Source organism: Papilio xuthus, unplaced genomic scaffold (genome assembly GCF_000836235.2).
Source record: "Papilio xuthus unplaced genomic scaffold, Pxut_1.1 DF826961.1, whole genome shotgun sequence".
NCBI lineage: Eukaryota > Metazoa > Arthropoda > Insecta > Lepidoptera > Papilionidae > Papilio > Papilio xuthus.
Genome location: NW_013531688.1, coordinates 2,767,176 through 2,791,330, shown reverse-complemented (window position 1 = coordinate 2,791,330; position 24,155 = coordinate 2,767,176). Strand labels below are relative to the sequence as shown.

The 24,155-nt window shown below is 31.8% G+C and overlaps 9 protein-coding genes across 9 annotated transcripts in view; 4 read left to right on the top strand and 5 right to left on the bottom strand.

The window, feature by feature from the left end:
- Psn (presenilin) overlaps window positions 1-3,477 on the bottom strand; it is a 4,764-nt gene extending 1,287 nt beyond the window's left edge. The window contains exons 1-7 of the mRNA XM_013315037.1: window positions 3,157-3,477; window positions 2,304-2,524; window positions 1,832-2,041; window positions 1,083-1,303; window positions 829-927; window positions 643-750; window positions 10-59 (exon numbers count right to left, since the gene is read on the bottom strand). Coding sequence (XP_013170491.1) covers window positions 10-59; window positions 643-750; window positions 829-927; window positions 1,083-1,303; window positions 1,832-2,041; window positions 2,304-2,524; window positions 3,157-3,309 — 1,062 coding nt within the window. The 5' untranslated portion in view covers window positions 3,310-3,477. The remainder of the gene's footprint in view (window positions 1-9; window positions 60-642; window positions 751-828; window positions 928-1,082; window positions 1,304-1,831; window positions 2,042-2,303; window positions 2,525-3,156) is intronic.
- Window positions 3,478-3,736: 259 nt separating this feature from the next.
- Rpt2 (26S proteasome regulatory subunit Rpt2) lies at window positions 3,737-6,921 on the bottom strand. The gene is made up of 9 exons (XM_013315660.1): window positions 6,804-6,921; window positions 6,442-6,729; window positions 6,188-6,358; window positions 5,841-5,969; window positions 4,962-5,147; window positions 4,656-4,756; window positions 4,481-4,577; window positions 4,117-4,326; window positions 3,737-3,978 (listed from the first exon to the last, which is right to left on the bottom strand). The coding sequence occupies exons 1-9, from the start codon at window positions 6,804-6,806 to the stop codon at window positions 3,844-3,846; spliced, it is 1,320 nt and encodes a 439-aa protein (XP_013171114.1). The 5' UTR covers window positions 6,807-6,921; the 3' UTR covers window positions 3,737-3,843.
- A 253-nt stretch (window positions 6,922-7,174) lies between these two features.
- Srp54k (signal recognition particle 54k) lies at window positions 7,175-9,700 on the top strand. Its single transcript, XM_013315058.1, has 7 exons — window positions 7,175-7,488; window positions 7,570-7,746; window positions 7,943-8,172; window positions 8,289-8,439; window positions 8,551-8,699; window positions 8,836-9,097; window positions 9,174-9,700. The coding sequence occupies exons 1-7, from the start codon at window positions 7,411-7,413 to the stop codon at window positions 9,630-9,632; spliced, it is 1,506 nt and encodes a 501-aa protein (XP_013170512.1). The 5' UTR covers window positions 7,175-7,410; the 3' UTR covers window positions 9,633-9,700.
- Window positions 9,701-10,189: 489 nt separating this feature from the next.
- LOC106120001 (GRIP and coiled-coil domain-containing protein 2-like) lies at window positions 10,190-12,392 on the top strand. Its single transcript, XM_013315151.1, has 7 exons — window positions 10,190-10,414; window positions 10,500-10,586; window positions 10,658-10,734; window positions 10,838-11,093; window positions 11,284-11,511; window positions 11,696-11,917; window positions 12,052-12,392. The coding sequence occupies exons 1-7, from the start codon at window positions 10,367-10,369 to the stop codon at window positions 12,247-12,249; spliced, it is 1,116 nt and encodes a 371-aa protein (XP_013170605.1). The 5' UTR covers window positions 10,190-10,366; the 3' UTR covers window positions 12,250-12,392.
- A 528-nt stretch (window positions 12,393-12,920) lies between these two features.
- On the top strand, window positions 12,921-14,709 carry LOC106120021 (vacuolar protein sorting-associated protein 27). The gene is made up of 6 exons (XM_013315178.1): window positions 12,921-13,058; window positions 13,133-13,219; window positions 13,284-13,354; window positions 13,502-13,721; window positions 13,989-14,171; window positions 14,322-14,709. The coding sequence occupies exons 1-6, from the start codon at window positions 13,011-13,013 to the stop codon at window positions 14,505-14,507; spliced, it is 795 nt and encodes a 264-aa protein (XP_013170632.1). The 5' UTR covers window positions 12,921-13,010; the 3' UTR covers window positions 14,508-14,709.
- A 35-nt stretch (window positions 14,710-14,744) lies between these two features.
- Window positions 14,745-17,014, bottom strand: LOC106119909 (CCA tRNA nucleotidyltransferase 1, mitochondrial). The gene is made up of 6 exons (XM_013315036.1): window positions 16,863-17,014; window positions 16,592-16,791; window positions 16,203-16,486; window positions 15,784-16,104; window positions 15,213-15,426; window positions 14,745-15,057 (listed from the first exon to the last, which is right to left on the bottom strand). The coding sequence occupies exons 1-6, from the start codon at window positions 16,914-16,916 to the stop codon at window positions 14,745-14,747; spliced, it is 1,386 nt and encodes a 461-aa protein (XP_013170490.1). The 5' UTR covers window positions 16,917-17,014.
- A 387-nt stretch (window positions 17,015-17,401) lies between these two features.
- On the bottom strand, window positions 17,402-18,737 carry LOC106120364 (DNA repair protein XRCC3). The gene has a single exon (XM_013315688.1). It carries the CDS (start codon window positions 18,455-18,457, stop codon window positions 17,525-17,527), a length of 933 nt encoding a protein of 310 aa, XP_013171142.1. The 5' UTR covers window positions 18,458-18,737; the 3' UTR covers window positions 17,402-17,524.
- Window positions 18,738-18,980: 243 nt separating this feature from the next.
- On the top strand, window positions 18,981-20,124 carry Pcd (pterin-4a-carbinolamine dehydratase). The gene is made up of 3 exons (XM_013315585.1): window positions 18,981-19,225; window positions 19,449-19,658; window positions 19,894-20,124. The coding sequence occupies exons 1-3, from the start codon at window positions 19,067-19,069 to the stop codon at window positions 19,975-19,977; spliced, it is 453 nt and encodes a 150-aa protein (XP_013171039.1). The 5' UTR covers window positions 18,981-19,066; the 3' UTR covers window positions 19,978-20,124.
- LOC106120282 (L-threonine ammonia-lyase-like) lies at window positions 19,998-24,058 on the bottom strand. The gene is made up of 10 exons (XM_013315584.1): window positions 23,945-24,058; window positions 23,742-23,852; window positions 23,500-23,570; window positions 22,986-23,273; window positions 22,587-22,749; window positions 22,173-22,328; window positions 21,874-22,010; window positions 21,188-21,287; window positions 20,591-20,716; window positions 19,998-20,312 (listed from the first exon to the last, which is right to left on the bottom strand). The coding sequence occupies exons 1-10, from the start codon at window positions 23,960-23,962 to the stop codon at window positions 20,169-20,171; spliced, it is 1,314 nt and encodes a 437-aa protein (XP_013171038.1). The 5' UTR covers window positions 23,963-24,058; the 3' UTR covers window positions 19,998-20,168.
- Window positions 24,059-24,155: the final 97 nt, after the last annotated feature.

The following is a 24,155-nucleotide window of genomic DNA, read 5'->3' as shown; positions in this document are numbered from 1 at the left end:
CGCACCCGCCCCCGGCCTGCTCGAGCCCCCGCCCCCTCCCCCGCTTCGTATCCTCGATCCTATAACACACATTCACTTCAACAATAGGATAAAAAATTATATGAAATACAATTCCTGGCAGCTATGAAAAAATAACAGAAAGTTGTAATAAAATATAGTAAATTATTATAATATTAATATCAGATAAACTCAATGTCATTTACTAACTCGAGTGGTAAAAATTATTAAGACGTTTAAGAATTTAAAAATATTGAATTTCTTCAATTACAATAAAATTAGTTATTAAATAACGCCAACAACGGAGACGACAATGGAGTACAAGGAGCAACACTTGTGTAAAATATAAATATCGACACACACATCTAAATAGCAATAGACAAATAGGGGTATATGTTACCTTGACCATAGACTAAATTAGAGATAATTCAAAACAATGAATTGGTTCCATTTGATGGAGATTGTGTATATTAGGAGAAACAACCATATCGGTACAATAAGTAGATATCACAGTGAATACCCACAAAGAAGAAAGTGAAAAACGCGACACTTAGTCATAGACAAACAATGCATAGGACAATGGAGGTGACTAGACAATACAGAGAGCCCATAGACAAACATAAGGGCAGTATTATGAGCACCGACCGTGCGGGTGCAGGGGGCGCAGCTCGCGCTGCTCACCTGGCTCGCTGGTGGCGCCCCCCGAGGCTCCACCCGAACCCACTGGCGCTGCTAAGCAGTACATCACAGTAGCTGAAACAAACATTAATTAAAATTACACATATTTAAAAAACATTTAAATTTCATATTATTTCTGTAACTTATACTTACATGAATAAATAAGTGCTGGAAATATTGGTTCATTTCTTTCTTGAGCAGTCTCAACTAATATCCTTAATGGTCCTTTTGGAGTTAATACGGCTACTAAATCTGAAAGAATAGATGAAAATGCCAAGTTTTTTTTGCTTATTAATTTAATAAAATAAATGAGTTACTTTCTACTTATTATTAAGAATAGTATATTTTGAAAGTGTTGCTATATTTTGGAAAAAAATATATAAATATAAATGTTCATAAAATCTTACCCCAAATAGAAATAACAGCTAGGACAGCCCATGTTGTCCATTCTGGTAAGTATTTAATAAATACAAGAGCCATCAAAGCTGCTATAAATATGAGATAAGCTTGTTGAAGTCTCAAAGGACCCTTCCAGTGTATGACTATCATACCCATCACACCAAAATTCCACATAACAAAAGCTAAAGTTATGAAATCCATTGGTATGTTATAAGCTCGCAATGCTTCCCTGTAAGAAAAGACAAAGTAAAAACAAAATATATATATATATATAATATGAAAATCCAGATACAAGACTTATTATGACTGTATTTATGTATTTACTTATTTAATACAAGACTCTAACACTAAAATCTCTGTTTAAAACATATTGTCAACCCTGTCTTTTCATCTTTGACGAAACAGAGTTAGCAATATGTTTAAAGCCAACATTTTGGACTAAGAAACCCACAGATACTTTTCATGCCATTTAGATTTTTTGTATAAAAAGATGTTGACAGATGAATTAATGTATAAATGTGTTTAAGTAGAGGAATATCATAATATACTAGCTGTCGCCCGCGCCTTCGTCCATGCTGAATTAAAAAAAATAAAATAATAAGTAGCCTATATGTTCTTCCAGACTATGTTCTATAAATATACCAAATTTCCTTGAGATCTGTTCAGCCGTTCTGGAGATCCCTTAAAACAAGCATCCATCCATCCATCCAAACATTCTCATTTATAATATTAGTATGATAGTGTATATGTTACTCACTCCATGTACAAATATGAGAATAAAAACAGCAACATAAGAGAGGACAGGATGAGCCACCCATGTATGATCTTGTAACATCTCTTCTTATATAAAACAATGAGCAAGACAGTCATAAGCGCTATCACACTGAGCAATATCATTGAGTTTGCTAATGCATTCCATACTTTTGTCACTGCATATGGACTCTCTTCGTGAAATGGTGTATAAGCCCTGAAAATAAGTAATTGTTAAAAAAGGCTTCCTATAATATAAAAGAATGCAACATTTTGTATTGGCTATGTTATGCATGGATAAGATAGCATTCTAATGGTAAGACAATTTTTAAAATAGATCTATAGGTTTACAAGTTTTTTTCTACAAATATAAAAAATTCTTTAACCAAAATAGGGTTGTGATATAAAATTTAGACTAAGGAGCACTCTTAGTTACCGTTAATAAAAAAATTGTCTGACAGTAAATTACTTATACTTACAAGTAAACATCTTTGACAGAATAGAAGTTGATTGAGGATATAGTTGCGACTACTACCAGCATACAGAGAGTCACAGGCACAAACAGCTTGATAACATGCCGTGCCCCATACTTCAGCTCCAGCTCCTCAACTTGTGACTCTGCCTGCACTCCCGGGTTGTTGTTACTTGGCCCTGGATTCCTATGATCACCTGACCCACCCCCTTCTCTTGGCTCCACACTCTGAAAGGGATAGTACACATTTACAGCTAATTTCTATGTATATATTTTCTAGACAGTAAATTACATATTGATGCATGAAGGGTTATGGCTACTACAAACATATCAATTATCAATTCTTGGTATAAAGTGTAACAATTATCCACATGTATTAAAATAATTGACAACATTTAATTTGTTTAGCAGCATAAAGAGTTGGTGAATTCATTCCATCATATGCTTAAACATGATAATTTATATAGCACAGTATTAAATTGAATACAATTTCACACACCCACACATTCCATGTAAAGATAACATTTATATAGCATAGCACTAAATTATCTCCTGAATGATAAATCATTCAATTGCAACTACATACTATTATGAGATTAATAGCTTCAATGCAGCAAATTCCGTGTCAATAAAATAATTTATGTAAATTTTTACTACCATGTGAAGGATTTTGAATAATATAGTGCATTACACAAATATAGCATCTGTGATAGCAATTTTAGAGTTTTATATTTACTAAAACTATATTTTAATTTGCAAATTAACTTTTCTTATTCATAACAGTATAATCTTAACTAATAATGCGCCCAATATGATTCATTGTCAACAAGCAGGATATGGTCTTAAAGATTACCACCTACACCATAGTTTCGCTGGCTATCAGACTTGGTTTTTCTTTTCCTTGCAATGCGTTCAGCTATCTCCTTGTCAGGACGGGCTTCAGCTATGTGGCCATCCATGAGTGCTGTATGCTCGGTTGCTGACGCCTCTGAATCACTACTAGTGTCACTCATTAATGTAAAATTAAAGTCTTGGACATTATGTTGAAAAACTTTTGTAAGAAGGTCATTAATATTTATTAATTTCAAGAGAAACGACTATTGTTGCTACTTTTCGTTAACAATATCACAAAATTAAAAACTATTTTTATAAACGTCGTCAAACGTCAATCAAATCCGACATAACACCATAGACTACAACCACTTACAGACAGATTATAATAGAACTTGTTCGAAGAATCGAAAAAAAAATATTAAATAAATTCTTCACAAAAAAAAGTTCAAACCACCTGTTTATTTAATCCTAAAGGTTTAGCTAGGTTCATACTATTATAACTACGAGCACTACGAGTAGTAATGACGAATGTTAATCAAAGGCATGGGTGGGCGTGGGTGAAGTAGGTGATCGCTCATAGTGTGTATATTAAATGAAACAACAGTATTGGATTATAAATTTTTCTCCATTTATTATTTTTATAATATTTTAACATCCTTATACAAAGCTGAAATGATGCTTTAAGGAGCAAAAGTATATTCTAAATTATGAAATTAAAGGTAGAGTCCCTCCGGCGTGCCTTCTTTCTTACGGTACAATACACTCTCCTTAGATTTCTTGAAGTCTTCATTGGTGACTTTCATACGACGCTCACGAAGCGCCATTAAACCAGCTTCCGTGCATATCGCCTGAAGAAAACAATAAATATATTACTAAGGAATGAATTATAGGAATTTTATAACCCAAGCAAGCTTCATAAGATACTTGAAATCACAGAATTATACCACAAATATATACAAATGCTGCTTTAAAAACAAACATGTTACCTTTATATCCGCTCCAGAGAGATCATCTTTGGACATAATTAGCTCAGAAAGATTGACATCGTCGGCTAATGTCATCCTTGATGTATGTATAGTGAAGATTCTTCGCTTAGTCTTTTCATCAGGAAGTGGGAACTCTATCTTGCGGTCAATACGTCCAGGTCTGATTAAGGCTGGATCAAGAGTTTCTATTCGGTTTGTAGCCATTATGACCTACATAGAAATATTTATAGCATATACAAATCAAGAAGGTTATAAATGATATTAGCTCAAAACTGGATAAGTGAGAAATCCATAAGCAAGAAACTCGTGTCCGAGAAGTCTCTATAAACGAAAAAATATCGGGAGCCTTTGCTTATGTGCTTACCTTAACATCCCCACGGGAATCAAACCCATCTAGCTGGTTCAATAATTCCAACATAGTTCTTTGAATTTCTCTTTCACCTCCCGAGTTAGAATCGTAACTGTAAATTATAAAATTAATTTTTACTAAAAACAGAGGACTTACGCAACAAAATGTAAAAAACTTGTAAAAACTATACCGTTTTGTGCCAACCGCATCAATTTCGTCAATGAAAACAATTGATGGTGCATGTTCTTCTGCAACTCTGAATAACTCACGAACTAATTTGGGACCATCACCCTGTCAAAATCAGAATATTAAACTAAATGAAAACGGTTTCACAATGTTATAATTATTATTAGACTCCAAAATAAATAGCAAAGTAAAAAAAAATCGCAATTAGGTCCTTATACATTTGTCAAGGAAGTCATACTATGAACTATAACTAACTATGGAAATATAAAACAGATGCTTAAAGTACGCAGGAAATATCAAAATAATTTACCAAATACTTTTGGATGAGCTCAGAACCAACAACTCGTAGAAAAGTAGCGGATGTTTGATTAGCTACTGCTTTTGCCAAAAGTGTTTTTCCTGTTCCAGGAGGACCATAGAGAATAACACCTTTCGGGGGCTTGATACCCATCTCTTCATAATACTCAGGATGTGTAAGAGGTAGCTCAACCGATTCCTGCAATAGATTATTCATAACTTACAGATCCAATATTAAAAATTAACATCTAAATGTGAAAATGAACTAATTTAAACATAATAACAATAATTTCTTATTTTTATCCGACTTCAAAAAGGATATTATCAATTCATCTGTATGTTTTTAATGTGTTACCATGTAACTCTGCTCCTGGTGCTCCGATTTTTTTTTTATTATCAAACACTTTTGCTTGCACATGGGTCACATTTTTTTTTTTTCAGAAAATGCCTCTAATTTTAGACACAGATAGAAAAAGAATTAAATCATTTATAATTAAATTATATTTTTACTTTAACAGTGGTAGAGCCCGCTTTAACATCTTTGCACGAAATGGGCCGGTTCGCCCGGTGAAATACCACAACCACACAGAAGACAGGCGTGAAGTGGAAGCAATTCCTCGTTTCATCTGATGAGTGTGCACCCAGAGGCCTAATTTAGTCCGATTTCCCTTTCCATCTTTTTTTATAAGAAAAGAATGGGAAGTGGAAGTGGACTTTCCGGATGCATATATTTTCTTTTGTGCATCCTCTTCTCTGTCGATTAAAGGTAAGCAACGCATATGCAATTGCGTATGTCTATGAGCAATGGTCACTTCGCTATATCAGCGATTTCAGGTCACCGCTTGCTCGTTTGCCACCTTATGATATAAAATATATAAATAAAAATATATACCTTAATTTCCTGGATCTGGGTATCCAATCCACCAATATCAGCATATGTCTCTTGTGGTGCTTTTTCTAGTTTCATCACAGATACCATTGGATCTGTGTCATCACCCAATACACCCACTACAGCATGAACCTACAAAAATGTATTTAATTATAGACATGATTATTCTATTACTACAGTATTACAAATAGTAAGAATAAGTTGGAAGAAATAAGCTTCTAATCTTGACAAAAGAAATTTCTAAGTGCCACAACTGTTAACACATTGTATTAAAGACTTTACTTGCTTTTTAATAACTTTACTAATTATTATAAACATACTTTTAATTATTTTTATTAGAGAATACCTACCTTATGATTCAGTAGCACAGAGCAACCAGGCTCTAATTGGTCTTTGTCCACAAAGGACAGAATGCTGACATAATGTTCACTTCCTACTGATGTGGAAACTATAGCATGGTTATCATCAATGATCTCCTCCAAGTTACCAACAGACATTGGTGTTCCTCTGAGGTCATCAACCTGTTTGTATGAAATAAGAATATCAAGAACAAAATATTGTACCACATAGTAGACACTAGAATAAAACATAAAAAAGCCTTTACCTTAGACCTTTCTTCTTCAATTTTTTCCTCCTGCGGCTTCAACCTTTCCTGGTTACGAATAAATTCCTCTTCCATCAAAAGATAATCTTTGATTCGTTCCAATTTCAATAGCTTCAGTCTGCATTTTGTATGAGGCGTGACTTGGGGCAGTTTCAGAGCTGCATCAGGTCCCTTAGCTTTGCGCTTCTTTTTGCCCACTCTTGTAGGAATTGGGGGTTCATATTTCTTCTTCTTATCCTTGTCATCTTTCTTGTCTCCCCCACTTCCACCACCTGATTGATTTTGACCCTACAATAACATAAAAACAGGCGTAAATATAGAAATCATTATGCAGTATAATAGTTTCTTTATCCAAATTTTACCATCTTATTGTGTTTTAGGGCACTAAATTTATTATTTTAACTACAATAGGAAAATTAAAACAGTCACGGCAGCATCTGATTACAAAGCGAAAATTTTAACTTTTTAATAATAGTGATGCCCTTATATCTTATTACGCACAGCACAGTATTACTAAAAAAATCGATTTGGTTGTCAAATATTACCGATTTTTAGAAATGACAAAACTTTACGAATTGAATTATTAAATAAATATAGTGCTACTGCTACTTAATAAAGTAGAAAAAACAAATTTTAAGATGGAGTTGTGATGATGATTAATAATAAAAGGATGATTTCAACGATACTTAGTTTAATTTGCTTACAAAGAAACGCAAATAGTTTGACACTTCAACGTGTCGACCAGTTGACTGTAGACATAATTTTGTGCATTGCGAACATTTTGATGTACTGTTTTAAGACTATAATTGATCATTTTTAAATTTTTCTTTAATATTTCATTAGTGATTCTTGTAAAAAACTAAAATGGAGAAAAAATCATTCCAATTATTTTGTACGCTGTGAATTTGTGATACGAAAAGGGAACTGGGGAGAGATTTGTTATAAAAGTGCTTAATTTAAGTATTCAAAATGGTTTTAGCAGATTTAGGTCGTAAAATAACAACTGCTTTGCAGTCCCTAAGCAGAGCTACAATTATCAATGAAGAGGTAATAAGAAATTTTGTGAATACAAACTGGTGACAAGCAGACATTTGACATATGTTTAATGACTTTCATAATGTGTTTCAGGTTTTAAATTCTATGCTAAAGCAGATTTGTGCTGCCTTATTAGAAGCTGATGTAAATATTCGTTTGGTAAAAAATCTTAGAGAAAATGTTCGTGCTGTCATTGATTTCGATGAGATGGCTGGAGGGCTCAACAAACGGCGGATGATACAATCAGCTGTGTTCAAAGAACTTGTAAAAGTGAGTATCAAACACTTTAAATAATAATACCAACCCATCATTTTATGCTTATAGGTTAAGGGAAAAGAGCAATGGTTTTGAATTTCCAGTAATCAGAACCCCAAACGAATAAGAACTACTTACTATTATTTTAGTACTTAACTAACTTCTTTATGTAATACTCACCTAAAAACTAATACAATATTTTTTATTATAGTTGGTAGATCCTGGAGTAAAGCCATATCAGCCAGTGAAAGGGAAACCCAATATTATCATGTTTGTAGGGCTTCAAGGGTCTGGTAAAACCACAACTTGTACAAAACTTGCTTATCATTATCTAAGGAAAAATTGGAAATCATGTTTAGTTTGTGCCGACACATTCAGAGCAGGTGCTTATGATCAAGTGAAACAGAATTGTACCAAGGCAAGGATACCTTTCTATGGCAGGTTCGTAATAATGACATAATTTGGTCTGTCTCTGTCATTTAATTTCCCTGAATGTCCCAATTCAACAACTATCTTTCTTACTACAAGTTTTAAAAATTTTCATTATTTTTTTTTAGTTACACAGAAGTAGATCCTGTAGTAATAGCCTCAACAGGTGTAGAAATGTTCAAAAAAGAAGGTTTTGAAATGATTATAGTGGATACTAGTGGTCGTCACAAACAAGAGGAGTCTTTGTTCGAGGAGATGTTGGCGGTGGCAAATGCTATTGTAAGTTATATTAACATAGAAAATAATAGATGTCACTATGACACTCTCCTTGTAAAGTACAGCTATATTTTTCATCTTTTTTTAATATTTGTTATTTATTATTACCTGCAGAAACCTGATAACATAATTTTCGTGATGGATGCCACAATTGGACAGGCTTGTGAGTCTCAAGCCAGGGCTTTCAAAGACAAAGTCGACATTGGTTCTGTTATCATAACCAAGCTGGATGGACATGCCAAGGGTGGTGGTGCACTATCAGCGTATGTATTATTAAAGATTTCTTGTTAAATTTCTTTGTATATACAAGTTTTTGTGACCTCTTCTTTAACTGTAATTTTTGTACCCCATTATACCGTAAAAATTGGAATGTCTTATATCCACATCTTTGTGTCACAGGGTTGCAGCAACACAAAGTCCAATCATCTTTATTGGTACTGGTGAACACATTGATGACTTGGAACCATTCAAGACAAAGCCATTCATTAACAAATTGCTAGGTATGGGAGATATTGAAGGCCTCTTGGACAAAGTCAATGAACTTAAACTGGATGATAATGATGAATTGTTAGAAAAGCTGAAGCATGGTCAATTCACTTTAAGAGCTATGTACGAACAATTCCAAAATATTATGAAAATGGGCCCCTTCTCACAAATTATGGTAATGTTTATTATTGTATACTGTTATCCAAAATATCTTAGTTGTCATAAAATTTTAATCAAAAAGTATTTTTCAGGGAATGATACCAGGTTTATCCCAAGACCTTATGTCTAAAGGTAGTGAACAGGAATCTATGGCAAAACTAAAACGGCTCATGACAATCATGGATTCCATGAATGAAGGTGAACTGGACCATCGTGATGGCGCAAAACTTTTCTCCAAACAACCCACCAGAATTACAAGAGTAGCGCAAGGTGCAGGTGTTACAGAAAGAGATGTTAAAGACTTGATTGCTCAGTATACTAAATTTGCAGCGGTTGTTAAGAAAATGGGTGGTATCAAGGGTTTGTTCAAAGGAGGTGATATGGCGAAAAATGTTAATCAAACCCAAATGGCGAAGCTCAATCAACAAATGGCAAAGATGATGGATCCCCGCATACTGCAGCAAATGGGCGGTATGTCCGGTCTGCATAATGTTATGAGGCAACTTCAGCAAGGCTCCAGCGGAATGAACAGTTTGATGGGTGGAAAATAACAATAATTATTGGATACTGTGAATGCTAGCAATATAACATCATAGCATGTCAATAAACGTTGATTAAAAAATATGTTTTACTTTGTAGTAACATTTTTCAGTGTCGATTTATTTACATAATTTTTAATGTGTAAAAAGCAAATATGCGATATATAAAATGTGTTCAAATGGTCCATGATTTTTACTTAAACTGTAATGATTATAATTTAAAATTTCAATGAGAGTTTCATTACAAACATTTCTTAATTTCTTATTTATAAAAACTAAAAACCTTTTAAAAAGGAGTCCTTATGCTCTTGCTCTTATGTTCTTGCATTACCTTACACTGCCGTAATATTGAAAGTATCGCAAAATAATGTTTGGCCAGAAAGTAGACAACCAACCTAAATGTTTGCAAGAACGATTAATAAATAATTAAAAGAAAATTTAATTCTCTTTCAAAAAGGATTTATTTCTAGACTAGATAATAAAAAGATGCGTGTTTAGAAACAGTGACACTTAAAAATGAGATTTTGTGTCAGTCGATGTATGACAGTGACAGTAAGAATCAAAAATTTTTAAATGACATTAAAGCAACAATCATAAATATTATAAATCCAATCAAAAAAAATTAAACCACTTAAAAAGAGTCTTTGTCATATTCTTCAACAATTGCAAGCATTGACATCTTTTGTGTGATGTCTACCTGAATATTTTAGAATTAATCTATTGTTTTGCATTTTAAAAATAAAGAAATGGCTTGCAATTCTTGCTTTAAAGCCTTTTCTATATTTCGACAAGAAGTAAGTAAAAGAATTTGTTCACGTAATTACTTTAAGATGAATATAAATGATGGCTAATAAATTATTAAACACTTTTATCTTACAGAAAGGTTGCCCAAATTGTGGATTTAGCTTTTGTTCAAAATGTTTGAACTACAAAATGTTTGTAAAAAAATTGAACGAAGAAAGGAAGGTACCAACAATTAATCAATGATAATAATAAATATGTTAAAATCACTACTTATTTACTAAATTGTTTTGTAGGTTTGTCTTAAATGCTCACGTCTATCAATGAATAAACCAGATAAGGCACGTGTTATTCCTACTGATGCTTACAACAGGTAAAATTAAAAAGAATCTGCTATTTCCTGTCTATTGTTTCTGTTACTCCATTTGCAAAATATGAAATTAACATCTTAAATTTAATCACTATTATTTTGCCAGGAATGCTTTATCCAAAGACAATACAAGTACTTCTAAACAAAATGATAATGTTGAAACCAATAGGATTGATGAAGAAATTAAAGAAAGATTAAACAAATTAAAACAAACTGCTTCATCAAATACTGAAGTTAGTAATAAGGATATAGCAGAAAGATTACAGAAATTAAAGGAAGACTCTGTGAGTTCTAATGATGTTAAATTACACCCAAGTTTGACTACAGCAGGTGGTTCGTCTGTTACAGTGTTGAATGTCAAGGTATATACACATTTTAAACATAATTATGATTATTGTATAAAAATTTTATATTAACTATTAAAAAAAAATTATCTTTATAGTATACTGAAAGTAAATTTCTGATATACATTGTCCTAAAAAGTATTTTTAATTGTTTTTTTTTACTGTAAAACTTAATCAAATAATAGCAAATTTTTCTCCAATCTTGTAGAAGAAAAGAAGTGAACAAGAGGAAGTTAATGATTTACTGGTGGAGCTGGAGGAGAAATCTAAAATTGACACAAAATACAGTAAAGATTTTGAAAATAAACTTTCCGAAATTGAGATGAGACTGCAGAAATTAAGAAGTTCCAATACAAATACGGACATAGTTGAACAAACATTAAAAAGAAATATACCAGATAATGAACAAACAGCACCTAGCCAGATTTTAGGCAAGGTAAATCATTTTTGTGAGAATTCAATAACATTCCAATAAGAATAAAAAAAATATTTACATTTAATATAAGTAGTTGTTTTTGTATTGCCATTTATTTGGAAAGAGATCTTTTCAACAGATGAATCATTTTCTCTGCTTACAAGTTAACACATTTTATGTTTTGTTTTATTTGTTTACTTTACAGCCAATAAAAACTGAGCAAGAAGAACTTAATGATCTTTTGAAAGAACTAGAAGAGGAATCAAAAATTGAAGCTCAGTATTGTGATGATTTTGTAATGAAACTCAATGATCTTGAGAAGAGGTTAAATAACTTAAAAAAAACCCAACCGAGTACAGATGAAGATGTCCAAAAATTGAAAAATAATAACGATGAACAAACTGTCTTAAGGCAAATTCTTGAAAAGGTTACACAAATATACTCCATACCACTATAATTATAATAAATGACAGATAAATATTTAAAAAAATGTTGTTAATTATTGACTTTTTTTCAAAAAAGGTAACTACACTAAAATACTTTGATTTTTTTTTATTTTAGATACAAATGGATGTAAGCAACAAAGATACAGAAGGGATTTCTCCAGATTTAAATGACGAGTTGCCATTTTGTGAAATATGCAATGAGGATGCCAAAGTTCGTTGTAAGGGATGCAAATACTTGTTCTGTATAAGATGTTTCATTGAACATAAAGATGAAGATTGTAATGAATATGAAATTTATAATGCACCAAAATAGACTACACTTTGTATACCGTAACTTGTTATAATATTTAAAGCTTACATTGTATTTAATCCTGTTATACTATGTATAAAAGCGCTTATTGTAAATGTACCGATCTCGCTTATTTATACTTTTATTTTTAATATGTTAAATACAAATAAATATAATGCAATTTAATATTAATGTAAAAATCATGCTATTCTATATATTACAAATAACATAAACCAATTTTTGTTTTATTTTGTCTTGACGTTGAGATTAGATGTACTGGTAAATTTATTTTATGTTTTCATGGCAAAAGCACACTAGCCGTTTTAAGATTCCCTCCGGATTGCTCCGGATTGTCAAGCTTGGAAGCGGAAATCGAAATGCTTATCAAGGTTAAAAGAGTATTGCCACCCTAAAAAAAAGAAGAGTGGCAAAACAAGATAAACATGGTATTTATATACGGTTGGTTAGGAGGAATACCCTTAAAATATTACTTTTTCTCGTTTTGCTGAAGATATATAAACTACTCCCAGTAAATCGCAATTGGGGTTGAAAAGGATATATTTTTGGAAAGGAGCAAAATAATAAATATCGTAAATTCGAATAATTTTCACGAAAAATGTTTTACGGGTTTTAAAGTCATATTTAAATGCAACAAGCTACAAATTTTTCTAAATCAGGAACTTTCAGTTTTATTTGTGGCAATACTGTTCGATCGATAACTTGAACACTTTCTCTCTTACTCAATAAAGAATATTAAGTTAACTTTGCTTAAAAGATACGAAGAAATGTCTTGTAATTATTGTTATGGACCATTTCGTCTATTTCTGCGAGAAGTAAGTAATTAATAAATTAATTAAAATGTATTTTTGTTTATTTTTTAATTTTCTTCTACATGATAATTTTCCAGAAACGCTGTCCGAGTTGCGGCTTTAGTTATTGTGATAGATGTTTGAATAATAAAATCTTTGTAAAACAATTAAACGCAGAAAAAAAGGTAAGTGAAGTTATAAAATAATGTACTTTAATTTTCCTTTAACATGCTGGTTTATTATTTTCAGGTTTGTGTTAAATGTTCAAAATATAATTCATCGGGTGAAGTGCATTTGATACCACCTCCTGATTATTACAGGCAAGTTATGTTAAAATACATATTAAATCTATACTTGAAATATAAAAAATTATGACATTCATTTTATTAGTAAATTACTCATTTTTAATCATTTAATTTAAATAAAAAATTAATTTAACATGAATTTATATTTATTAATTATTTCAGGAAAATTCACCGTAGGAAAAAAGAATCTGAGTCTAAATCTTGCGAAAATAATAACGACACTAAAACACAACCAGACAATAAAAACAAAAAAAGACAGAATGTAAAAAGCTCCAATGTTTCTAATAAGAATGGAAATGCAGCAGATGAAAACTCACCAAGCACTTCTAATTATCATCAAAGAATAAATCAGTGTAGTTCTGAAAATGAATCTAACTCAGAGGTAAACTACATACATATACATAGATGGAGAAATGTAAATATATGAATGTATGCAAATAAATAGGAACTTATCAATTTGTCTGCATCAGTGTTCTCATTCAAGTATGGTTTGGGGGCCTTCAAGAATACAGTGAACAGGCACATACTAAATTGGCTTGTACCATTTTTTAATCACATGACTGTTAAGTGATGGTGTTCAATCCACCTGGGATTGGTCAAGTGCTAGTTTATCAGATATAAAAAAAATATTGTAATGTTTGTTTTGTAGAAATCAGAAGATGATGAGGACTTGTCAGAAGAGTCTGATGATGACTTTAATGATGAAGACATAGAAATGGAGAGGAGTTCAATTCTCGATCTCAAGATTACACACCCTCATTTATATGACACAAAAAATATTAAGAAAGAGACAAAATCAACAGATGAAATCCTAAGAGATGCTATTAAACAGGTAAGGTCAATGTTGTAGGAATTTTGATTATAAAAACTTTTGAAATTTAATGATAGCTTGGATTGTCTTCCTACAGTATCAAAACTCATTATATATCAATAAGAGTGATTAACATTAATTTTGAAATTAATAGATTGTTTAATATTTCAGTTACAAGAGGGCTTGGGTGATAAATTAGAAGCTTTCCGAAAAAGGCCTCCAAAGTGTACAATATGTTCTACCAAAGCTTTGGTAAGATGCAAAGGATGTGTGAGTACATTTTGCATGAGATGTTTTGATATGCATTCAGATGAGGTTTGTGTTGCATATGAAACTCTTGAGACACATGAAAATTAACTTTTAAATTGTGAATACTGTATTTATCTCTTTAGTAATATGTATGTTCGCTTATCTATTTAGGTAAGTGTAAATGTTTACTAATACTCATACTATATTGTTCAGAAGGCACAGATTTCTCCGTAAGTAAAGGATTGTCTATAGATCTTATTTAAAAAAATCTCATAAATATTTAATGTTTACTATGGATTTTACACTTTAAATATTCCTAAATATGTGAAAAATAAAAAACATGTTTTATTTCATTCTTGTTTTATTCTCAAACTCACCTATTAAACTTGGTATTAATTTTGCTAAATCATCAGGTGTTTGTTTGTATTCATTATCAATCCAAATGTCCTTTAATTTGTTTATAATAGGTCCATACATTTTACCCGGGGGCACTCCGTTATCTTTGAGGATTTTGCCATTAATCGGGAACCTTGGTACTTCCCATTTATTAAATAATTCCAAAAGATCTTCATCTCCTCTGTATTTTAACACCTCTTTAGTATAGTCTATGGCATCTTTTTGTTTCATTTTAGAATGCAAAACTAATTTTTCATATGGTCTGTAAATAAAAGGATAGTGCTATTGAAAATACCATCAGAAAAAGAAACTTGCAGAACAAAAATAAGGTATAAAACAATATTATCTAAGACCACATACCACCAAGCAAGTAAAAGAAAGAATAGATAAAAAAAAGAAAATCAATTTAAAACTTACAATAACCTTCTTGAATGATCTTTATCTCCTCTATGTTCAACAATGAAATATGCCATATCTCTGTCATAGCCAGAGAACTTGAGGCGGTTGTGGAGTACAGTGACTGCATCTATATTGTTAAGGAGTGCAGCCAAGTAACTCATTGGATGCAGACCCAAATGCTTACTTCTATTTAGAACTTTATTTAATTCATCTATGTTTGGATCTGGAATACCTGATAAATAGCATTTAATTTTAATACTAAGTAACATAAAATTCTGCATGGTAAAAATTGAGAAATTTTATAAACCTGAATTTTCCTTGGTACATCAAAAATCTAAATAGCTCATTGAATGGAGAAAGTAGGCTGTGTTGTTTATTCTATTAATGCCTGGTTTACATCATGCCAGTACAGTAGGACAAAAGCACTAGCATGTTTGGACAGTTTTAGCTCACTGATGCCAAATAGTGTTTATTATGTCAGTGCCGATTTTGGGCACTAATGTATCATTGCATTGGAATAATGTGAACTAGGTATAACAGTTTGTTAAATTCTCAGGGCAAATAATTTTATGCAATAAACAATACTCACCAATGTATTTGCCGATACCAACATTCAACATTGTTTTTAATAAGTCACCAGCAAAATTGCCTTGTAAAGTTTTCTTAAGCTCCATCCATATTCTTTCCCCAGAGATATTTTCCAAGCCCATTACATTCTTCTTGATGATGTCAAGTGTTTTGTTATCATGATTATCTGGCGTTTCTGCTATCCGTCCATAAAATCTAAAATATCTCATAATTCTGAGATAGTCTTCTTTGATTCTTACGTCAGCATCACCAACAAACGCAACTCTTCTCTTTTTTAGATCATCATAACCAAAGAAGTAATCATAAACACTTCCATCAAAACCTTAAAGAAAAGCTTAAGTTGAGTAAGTTTATTACAAATTGAAGAAAACCTTGTTTTAATATTAATAGATATAATTATGTAAATAGTAGAAGAATTACCTAGAAACATTGAATTTATGGTAAGATCTCTCCTATTAGCATCTAGTTTCCAATCTTTGGTAAACTCAACTTCTGCATGTCTACCATCTGTTATCATGTCTATTCGTAATGTGGTTATTTCAAAGTTTTCTTTGTCATTGATCCTTGGAGTGATAGTGCCATGCTTCTCACCGCTCATGTTAATCATTCGTATATTTTCTTTATCAAACATAGTCTTCAGCTCTTCTGGAGTTGCTGTGGTAGCAAAATCAAGATCCTTTGGTGTTATTCCCATTAACAAGTCTCTGAAATATTAACAAGAAATTTTGAGATTTTTAATCAGAGTTTTGAAATAAATTTTTATAAGGAAATATATATAAGGGTAATTTATAAATAAAAAAATTATTTACCTTACTGCACCACCAGCTATTCGAAGTTCATACTGGTATTTTTCAAACAATTTTTTCAGATCTAGAACTTCATCTGTGAATAAACTTTTAAATTCAGGTGTATCGAGTTGAGTTACAACGGGATTTTCTCTACATTTTAATTCCATGTCAGTTTTTGAACGGTACCTTTTTGTTCGTAATATTTTAGCTGGACTATAATTCTGCAAAATAAAACCTGCCGTCATGACCAATTTTAATAAACATGTAAAATAATTGTAAATAAAATAATTACCGCTACTTGGACTAACTTCAATATGTTAAACGTTCTCGAATACAATGTATTCATTACTATAAATTAGCTAAAATCATATTTTTTTTAAAGTCTGCATGTGAAAATCGAATGTTAAATATATCAAGACTTCAAGAGGCAAAAGCACTGTTTAATTTAAATAATTTCAACACTGATGTGTTCTGTACATTATCATAACCTCACTTTACACTGTAAATGACAGCCTGAAGTTTTTGAATGTCGGTGTCATTTTTTTGACAAATGCAAGGCGGTTTTTTAAAATCTTTTATTAGGATAGCCATCAGAACATTTTTGGTGTTTAATACTTTGATATCATTTCTAATACCGTCACTTCATTTTGTATCAATAAAATAGCGCTTCACATTAGACGTTCACTTAAGCTACGATTAGAGACAACTTCTTATTAAGATTGAACTAATTTATTCTTGTTTGAAAACTTTTCAAGTTCATGCCGAAAAAAAATTAAGTTGGATACAAGTGAATAACTTTATTTACATTATAACTTATCTATAAAAGAATGATAATTGGTTATTTATGATGTTTTATTATTGAAAAGTTACCTTATGTCTCAGATGTTTCATTTATGAAAGCATTTCTCATCTTTTATAATATACATGGAAATAGTAATAGTAACTTAAAAGTTATTATATACTTCTTAATCCTTCTGATGTTATTATAAATTCAGTGGATGCATTGTGTAAATCTGGTGCAAAGACTACACGGAGCTCTCTGACAGTGTTGTTACTTTGAATACCTTTTTGTAGCAAAATAGCATTGCTTATGTCTTCTGATTGTTTCTGCAACCATAGTCTATATGTCACCAAGTTAGACCAAGCCAATCCAAGAGATGGTAAAACATTCAAACTTCCTTCAAATGATGCTGTCACTTGGTTTATGCAAATAACAGCAAAGTTATATTTTTGAGCTAAAGCTAGTAACATAACCGCTATCTCTCTTAAATCTTCAGCTCGCTTCATATAATTTGTACCCTCACATCTAAAAGGTGCAGCAATAGAATCAATTATAAGTGCAGACAGTTCATTTTGTTCCAGAAGCTTTGGTAATCTGACTTTAATGCAAGAAAACAGTTCATGTGGCTCAGTGAGATGTTCCACAAATATAAGTTTACAATGGTCATTAACAATTGAAAAAGAATCTGTAATTTGTTTTAATCTCTTTACAGGAAATATGTCTTCAGTGCAGATATATACACTTTTATTGGGCCAACTATTTGCTGCTGTTGTTAATCCTATTTGAGTTTTACCAGATCCACTTTCACCATATAGTTCTGTTATAGTACCAGCAGCAAAACCACCAAATAATAGATTATCAATATTGTTACAACCAGTTGATATTTTCTTAAATTTTGGAAGTTCAATTAACTTATCACATGTAATACAAGGTGGTTTATAGTAATTAGAAATGGCATCTTTTAAATAGGCAATATCATCTGCTGTTAAGTTTGTAACTTTCTTTAAATCTAAAACTGAGAGTGTGAGTAACTTAAGTGTTCCTATTCCCGCCTTTTCGATTTTTTCAAACATATTAGGAGGAAGAAAGCTTTGCAAGGTATCCATTTGGACTTGAAATTTGCTGAATGCCGCTAAAAGCTTGACATGTACACCTTAAGTTTTAAATAACAAATTTAATTGTAGTAAAATTTCAAACGGAATGATGAAAAATACATATAAATACTGATTTCATTTTCGTTCAAACATTTACTTTCGTTGAGATATATGTACCCTATTATACTTGATCCATATAATATTTGTTAGTCACTTATTTTTTACTTTATATGTACTTTTGCATATTTGTTTACTGAAATCAAATTCAAATTAAAATGGCAATGACACTGTCAAGAAATTAAAGAAGAAAAGAATCTAAGAGTAGGTAGTGCCACCTTCATGTTTAGAAAATAGCGCCTGATATTTTATTTTGCAAATACTTTGTTTTTACATTTAGTTTATTAAAATATGAGAAATTGAAATCTTAATTATTTTAAACTATTTTTTTGAATTATCTACCAAAAAAGATAAAATGTCTTTGTTTACTATTTGAAACTAATTTCAAATGTCAAAAGTTTTCAATTTGTGGGAATTTGGATGTCATAATTGTTGTTATTTTATATTTGTATAAAGTTAATAAGTGATAAACGCAATTATAATTATTTAAGTTGTATCTGAAACATGTCATGGAGCAAAACTTTGTACAATACGGGTCGTTCGATAGCGATACACTTTCACCCCACTGCCTTGAGTCGAATTGCGCGAACACAAATCAATGACACACAGTCTGTAACGATCACAGTACGAGCCGGTTTTACCAGTGCGCCTAAGAGGAAAATGGTAAGTAGATATTATTTTTTTAACGTTGTTTTGTCACCATGATTCCATATGATTTTACCAAGAATATTTTTTAAATTCCTATTAACTGCGTAGGTTATTATAACAGTGCCTGGACACTTGTTTCAAAATATTTTAATTTCCTTTTAAGTGCTTCATAGCTTTTATTTATTTTGTTCGAATGTTTATTCCATGATATAAAAAATAGACATGTTATATTTTTTAGGCTGATAAACTTAATTCTGAAGAGCGCAATGGGCTCCTACAGCCTTTAATTCAATCAGGGTGGAAGGTCCAAAGCAATCGTGATGCAATTGAAAAAGAATTTAAGTTCAAGGACTTCAATGAAGCATTTGGTTTTATGTCAAGAGTAGCATTGTTAGCTGAAAAAATGGACCACCATCCGGAATGGTTTAATGTATACAACAAAGTTCAGGTATTTACATTTTTTTTTTTTAAATATTCATCTAAGTGTCCATTGATATTTAAAAACAATCTTAACATTTATTAATGACAATTAATTTTTTTTCATGTAATTTATAAATAAAATAATAGAATTCAAATATATCTGACTGGAATAAATGTTGGATGATATATTTACACTATTAAAGTTTTCCTTCCTTATATATTAGTATTGACATATTAAATATCAGTCCCGTTTTTTTTATTAGGTGACACTGTCTTCCCATGATGTGAATGGCCTTAGCAAGAGAGACATAAGGATGGCTACCTTTATGGAAAAACTTATTAACTAAAGGTAAAAAAAACAAGCATAAAGTCGATATTGTGATGTTACTTTTATTAGTTTATAAAGTGATTTTTTTGAAGTTGTCATGTATAAATATTTTGTTTAGTTTTAAGATAAGTGTATGTGAATGACAAAATAAAATATTTGAAAATAATCTATTGTTTCGTGAATGTAGGATAGGAAATAATAGTAAAAATGTTATTTCTTTAAGTAACATGGACACATGTGTTTGTCATTGAGGGGTTCAGTTTCAAAAATAGCAGTTTTTGGGTAAGCTTTTTCAATCATTCTTTTAAGCTGTATGGCATGCTGCAGATCTCTTGATTGGCAGACAATTTTGACCTGTGAAATAAATATTTTGAATTTATGTAATTTTCCATTTATTAATAGTTTTATCTTGCAAATAAAGATACAGATCAATAGCATAGAATATAGCAAAGCATAGACCTTATTTGGTACTAGAAATATTAGTAAATTAACAAAAATCTGCTTATATTTTTATTAAAAAAGAATAGAATTTTTTCCTCTAATTTGAAAAAACACAAAAAATGACTTACCAAGCAGTATTCATTCTTATACATATACGATTAAGGTTCAATTTTATGTTCACAAAATCTTACCTCAACATAGTGTATTTCATCTTCAACCCAAATGTGATCCATAAATTGACGTATTACATTGTATCCGCCTTCTGAGAGGAGTTTATGGAGTTCAGCCATTGCAGCCGAATCAGCTCTAATTCCGACCTGTTGAAGCAAAATAATACATTTTATTTTTTAATATTTAGTATATAGAGAAATAAAAATAAATAAATAATTTTTTGGCGGGAAACAATCGATCGGCGCAACAATAAATACCCGAAACGAAATAGTTTTCGGGACAATGTCTTATTGTCTAACAATTTAAACGGTGTCGAGGTTAATACAGCGCTAGCTTGATGAGAATAAAAATTATGTTTTCGACCTTGACTTGAAAAGCAGTAGCTGTGGTAAGCGTTAGCGAATTAGATTCAACTGAAGTGCAATAACAATTAGCTCTATGGCCTATACTTCAGCGATTTTTTTTAATTGTAGACGAAGCAAAAAGACGATTATTTTTACTTTAGGCAGGTTCCTATGGCGCCCAAAATGCGCTTTTGCTTACCATGGCATCTTTGCCAGATATTTAGACTTTTAACATTAGTTCGTCGTTGACATGATTGGAACTAGCCATTATACCTTAAATTTGATCATTCGGCCCAAAGATGCGAGTCCTCTCTCTAAGGAACGGTTCAACAAAGTTGCGTCAATGTTGCCCCCGCTCAAGATACACACCACACTGGATAAAACAAATTATTAGTTCATTTAATAAAGCTATTAAGAGCCTATTTCAAAATATCAAATATCTGAAGTTAAGGGAGCGTACCCGAACTACGTGACCCGTTTAGGAGGGGGGGGGGCGGAGTCTTTAAATACTACGGTCAGTCACAGGAGTTGGGTAATTTAAGTATGCATGTAGTCTTAAAAAAACTTAGAGAAAACTAAAATATAGGTCACGTAGTATGGGTATGTTCCCTAAGCTTGGAACCCACTTATTGATACATACAACATATGTGAAAAATGTACGTATTTTATTCGGTAAATTCCATTGTATTCTTCATTGTAAAATGAGCACAATTTATACATCATATTTTTTGTATATCAGCCTGGCCGTGCGATAATGAATTATTTATATAATTTAATATTAAAATAATAATTTCAATGTCAAACTACGGGTATAAAAATAATCTGAGTTCAGTCTTAACAATAGCAACAATCTCAAATATATAAACTGTTTTGTAGACTTTTTTTTATTATGATTAATATCGATAGTGGTACACTATTGAGCTGAAATATAATTTAGTTAAAATAGTAAAATTAAATACGTTTTAGTCTTCAGTTCTGGGACAAGGCTGTTTAGTATTGGGGCTACAGCACATGCGGCAGCACCTTCGATCACAAAACGCTCTTTTTCTACAACATACAAAATAGAACGAGCGATCCAGTCCTCTTTTAGCAATATCTGTAATTTTAAATTTAAGTTTTAAATCAAAAGTTATGAACTTAACCTTGAGTGCTATTTCCGAGTTTTTAAATAATAATTATAAAAGTTAAATTAGATTAATTATTTAGAAATAGGATATCCAATATATTTAATAGAAGTCGTTAATTTAATTAATCTAACCATTCTATCAACGAGGGGCAGTGCGTTGTAGAATGCGTTGACACCGACATAAGGCATCGCAATGCCGTCCGCCAGAGAATGCTGCATTGGTTTGGTCACAGGCTGACCTTTTTCCAGTGACTCGAAGAACGTGGGGATCACTTCTGACTGAGCACCCTGTGGTATTATAAAAAAATGGAAAGATTACTAAAAGAGAAAAGGCGACAAGTTTTACATCAACAGTATGTTTGTCAAGTTTTTGGAGCGAAATGTTTTTCTACGTAGATGGTTATTTCAAAGATAACACCTAATTTTTGTTACTCTACAGTCCAGAGAATAAATGATAACGGTGGGTTTATAACTCCGTGTCTTTTGGTTTGTTTTTTTCGTATATTTTTGCCTAATGTGTATTTGAAATATTTTCCAGTTACTGACATAAACTAGGCAGCTGGGCTTGATGTGTTTGATGACAGTGGCAACGGCGGCGATGAGGCCGCCCGTGCCCACTGGCACCAGAACGGCGTCCACGTTCGGCACCTGCTCCATGATCTCCAGCGCCACGCCCCCGTATCCCGTCAGTACGTCTGGGTGGTCGCGACTGTAACATACACAGATACGTTACTCTAATAATTATCTTATATTCCAATTATTAGAAGCCTAACTGCAGCATTACAAGCCATTTAATTCGTCGTCACAAAGTCGTTTATTTTAGATTTCTCTAACTAAATCCACACTAAGGTACTTTTTTTTTTTAGATCATTTAACGATTTTAAAACGGAGCATTTTGGTAGTATGCTTTGAGGTATTATATAACTAATCGTAATAATTTCCTACCCATTAATATATGAAAGTCCCTTATCTCGTGCAATAAAGCGCGCATGTTTTTGTGCCTCCTGTAAGTCATTGCCCTCCACTATCACTTTGGCGCCTAAATTTTTGCATAGCTGTAGCTTTATGAGCGGTACGTTGTCTGGCATCACGACCACCACAGGTATGCCCAGTAAGCGCGCGCAGTGGCACAGTCCAATTGCTTGGTTACCCAGCGAAGCCAATACAACGCCAATCTTTTTCTTATCCCGAGGCAATTTTTGTAATGCATTCAGTGCACCCCTTTCCTTGAAACTGAAATTTATAACTTTGTTAATACGAGGGTAACCTTAAATTATTCTAGCACAGAACAATGTCAGTGGTGGGGAATGAAGTGACCGATTATTACAATTTTTTAATTATCATATTGCAAAAATTATTGTCAATAGGTCTGAGAATATTAACAATAATATTGCCTACATATTGCAATATAACATCTGTTTTTGTTACCCACCATATTAAATTCCCACTGTTTACTTACCTTCCCGTTCTATGAACCGTTTCGAGCTTGTAATAAAAATTGATCCCAAAATCATTTCGTGTTTGTGAAAGCTGTGGAAACAAAAGAATTTTAAGCAATTTATCGAGCAAGCAGCCACCTAAATTCGTCAAAATAATAGTGATGTGACTGCCGCTTATAGAGATCTAATCGATAAAGGAGGGGAATATAATAAGTAGATCATTTTTCATAGGATTATTTGTATTGTATAAATCAGAACTAACGTAACATGGTGTAATAGGCATGAACGGCCTACTGGCTTCGCATGCCTCGACTATGTCTTCGAAATTTATTTTCTTTGGATTCTCTGGATCACAAAACTGATCATAATCCTCCTGCAAACGAATTAAATAATCGTGTAAATTTTTCACGCTTTACGTTACGTCAATTAGCCTTAATATGAGATTTATGCACGAATTTAACTAACGTATCGGCGTGACGACATTGTGATTAGTAAGTTATTTTGCTGAATATCCCGGGTATTGTATAAATCACTTTGAATTTTTATTTATTTACACATTGCAGAATAAGGGATGACGATGTTTTGAAAGATGTCAACGAGGAAAATTACAAAAAGACAGATTTTTGACAAATGAAAACAAAAAAAAAATTGCGTATCTACACTACCTCTGTAGATA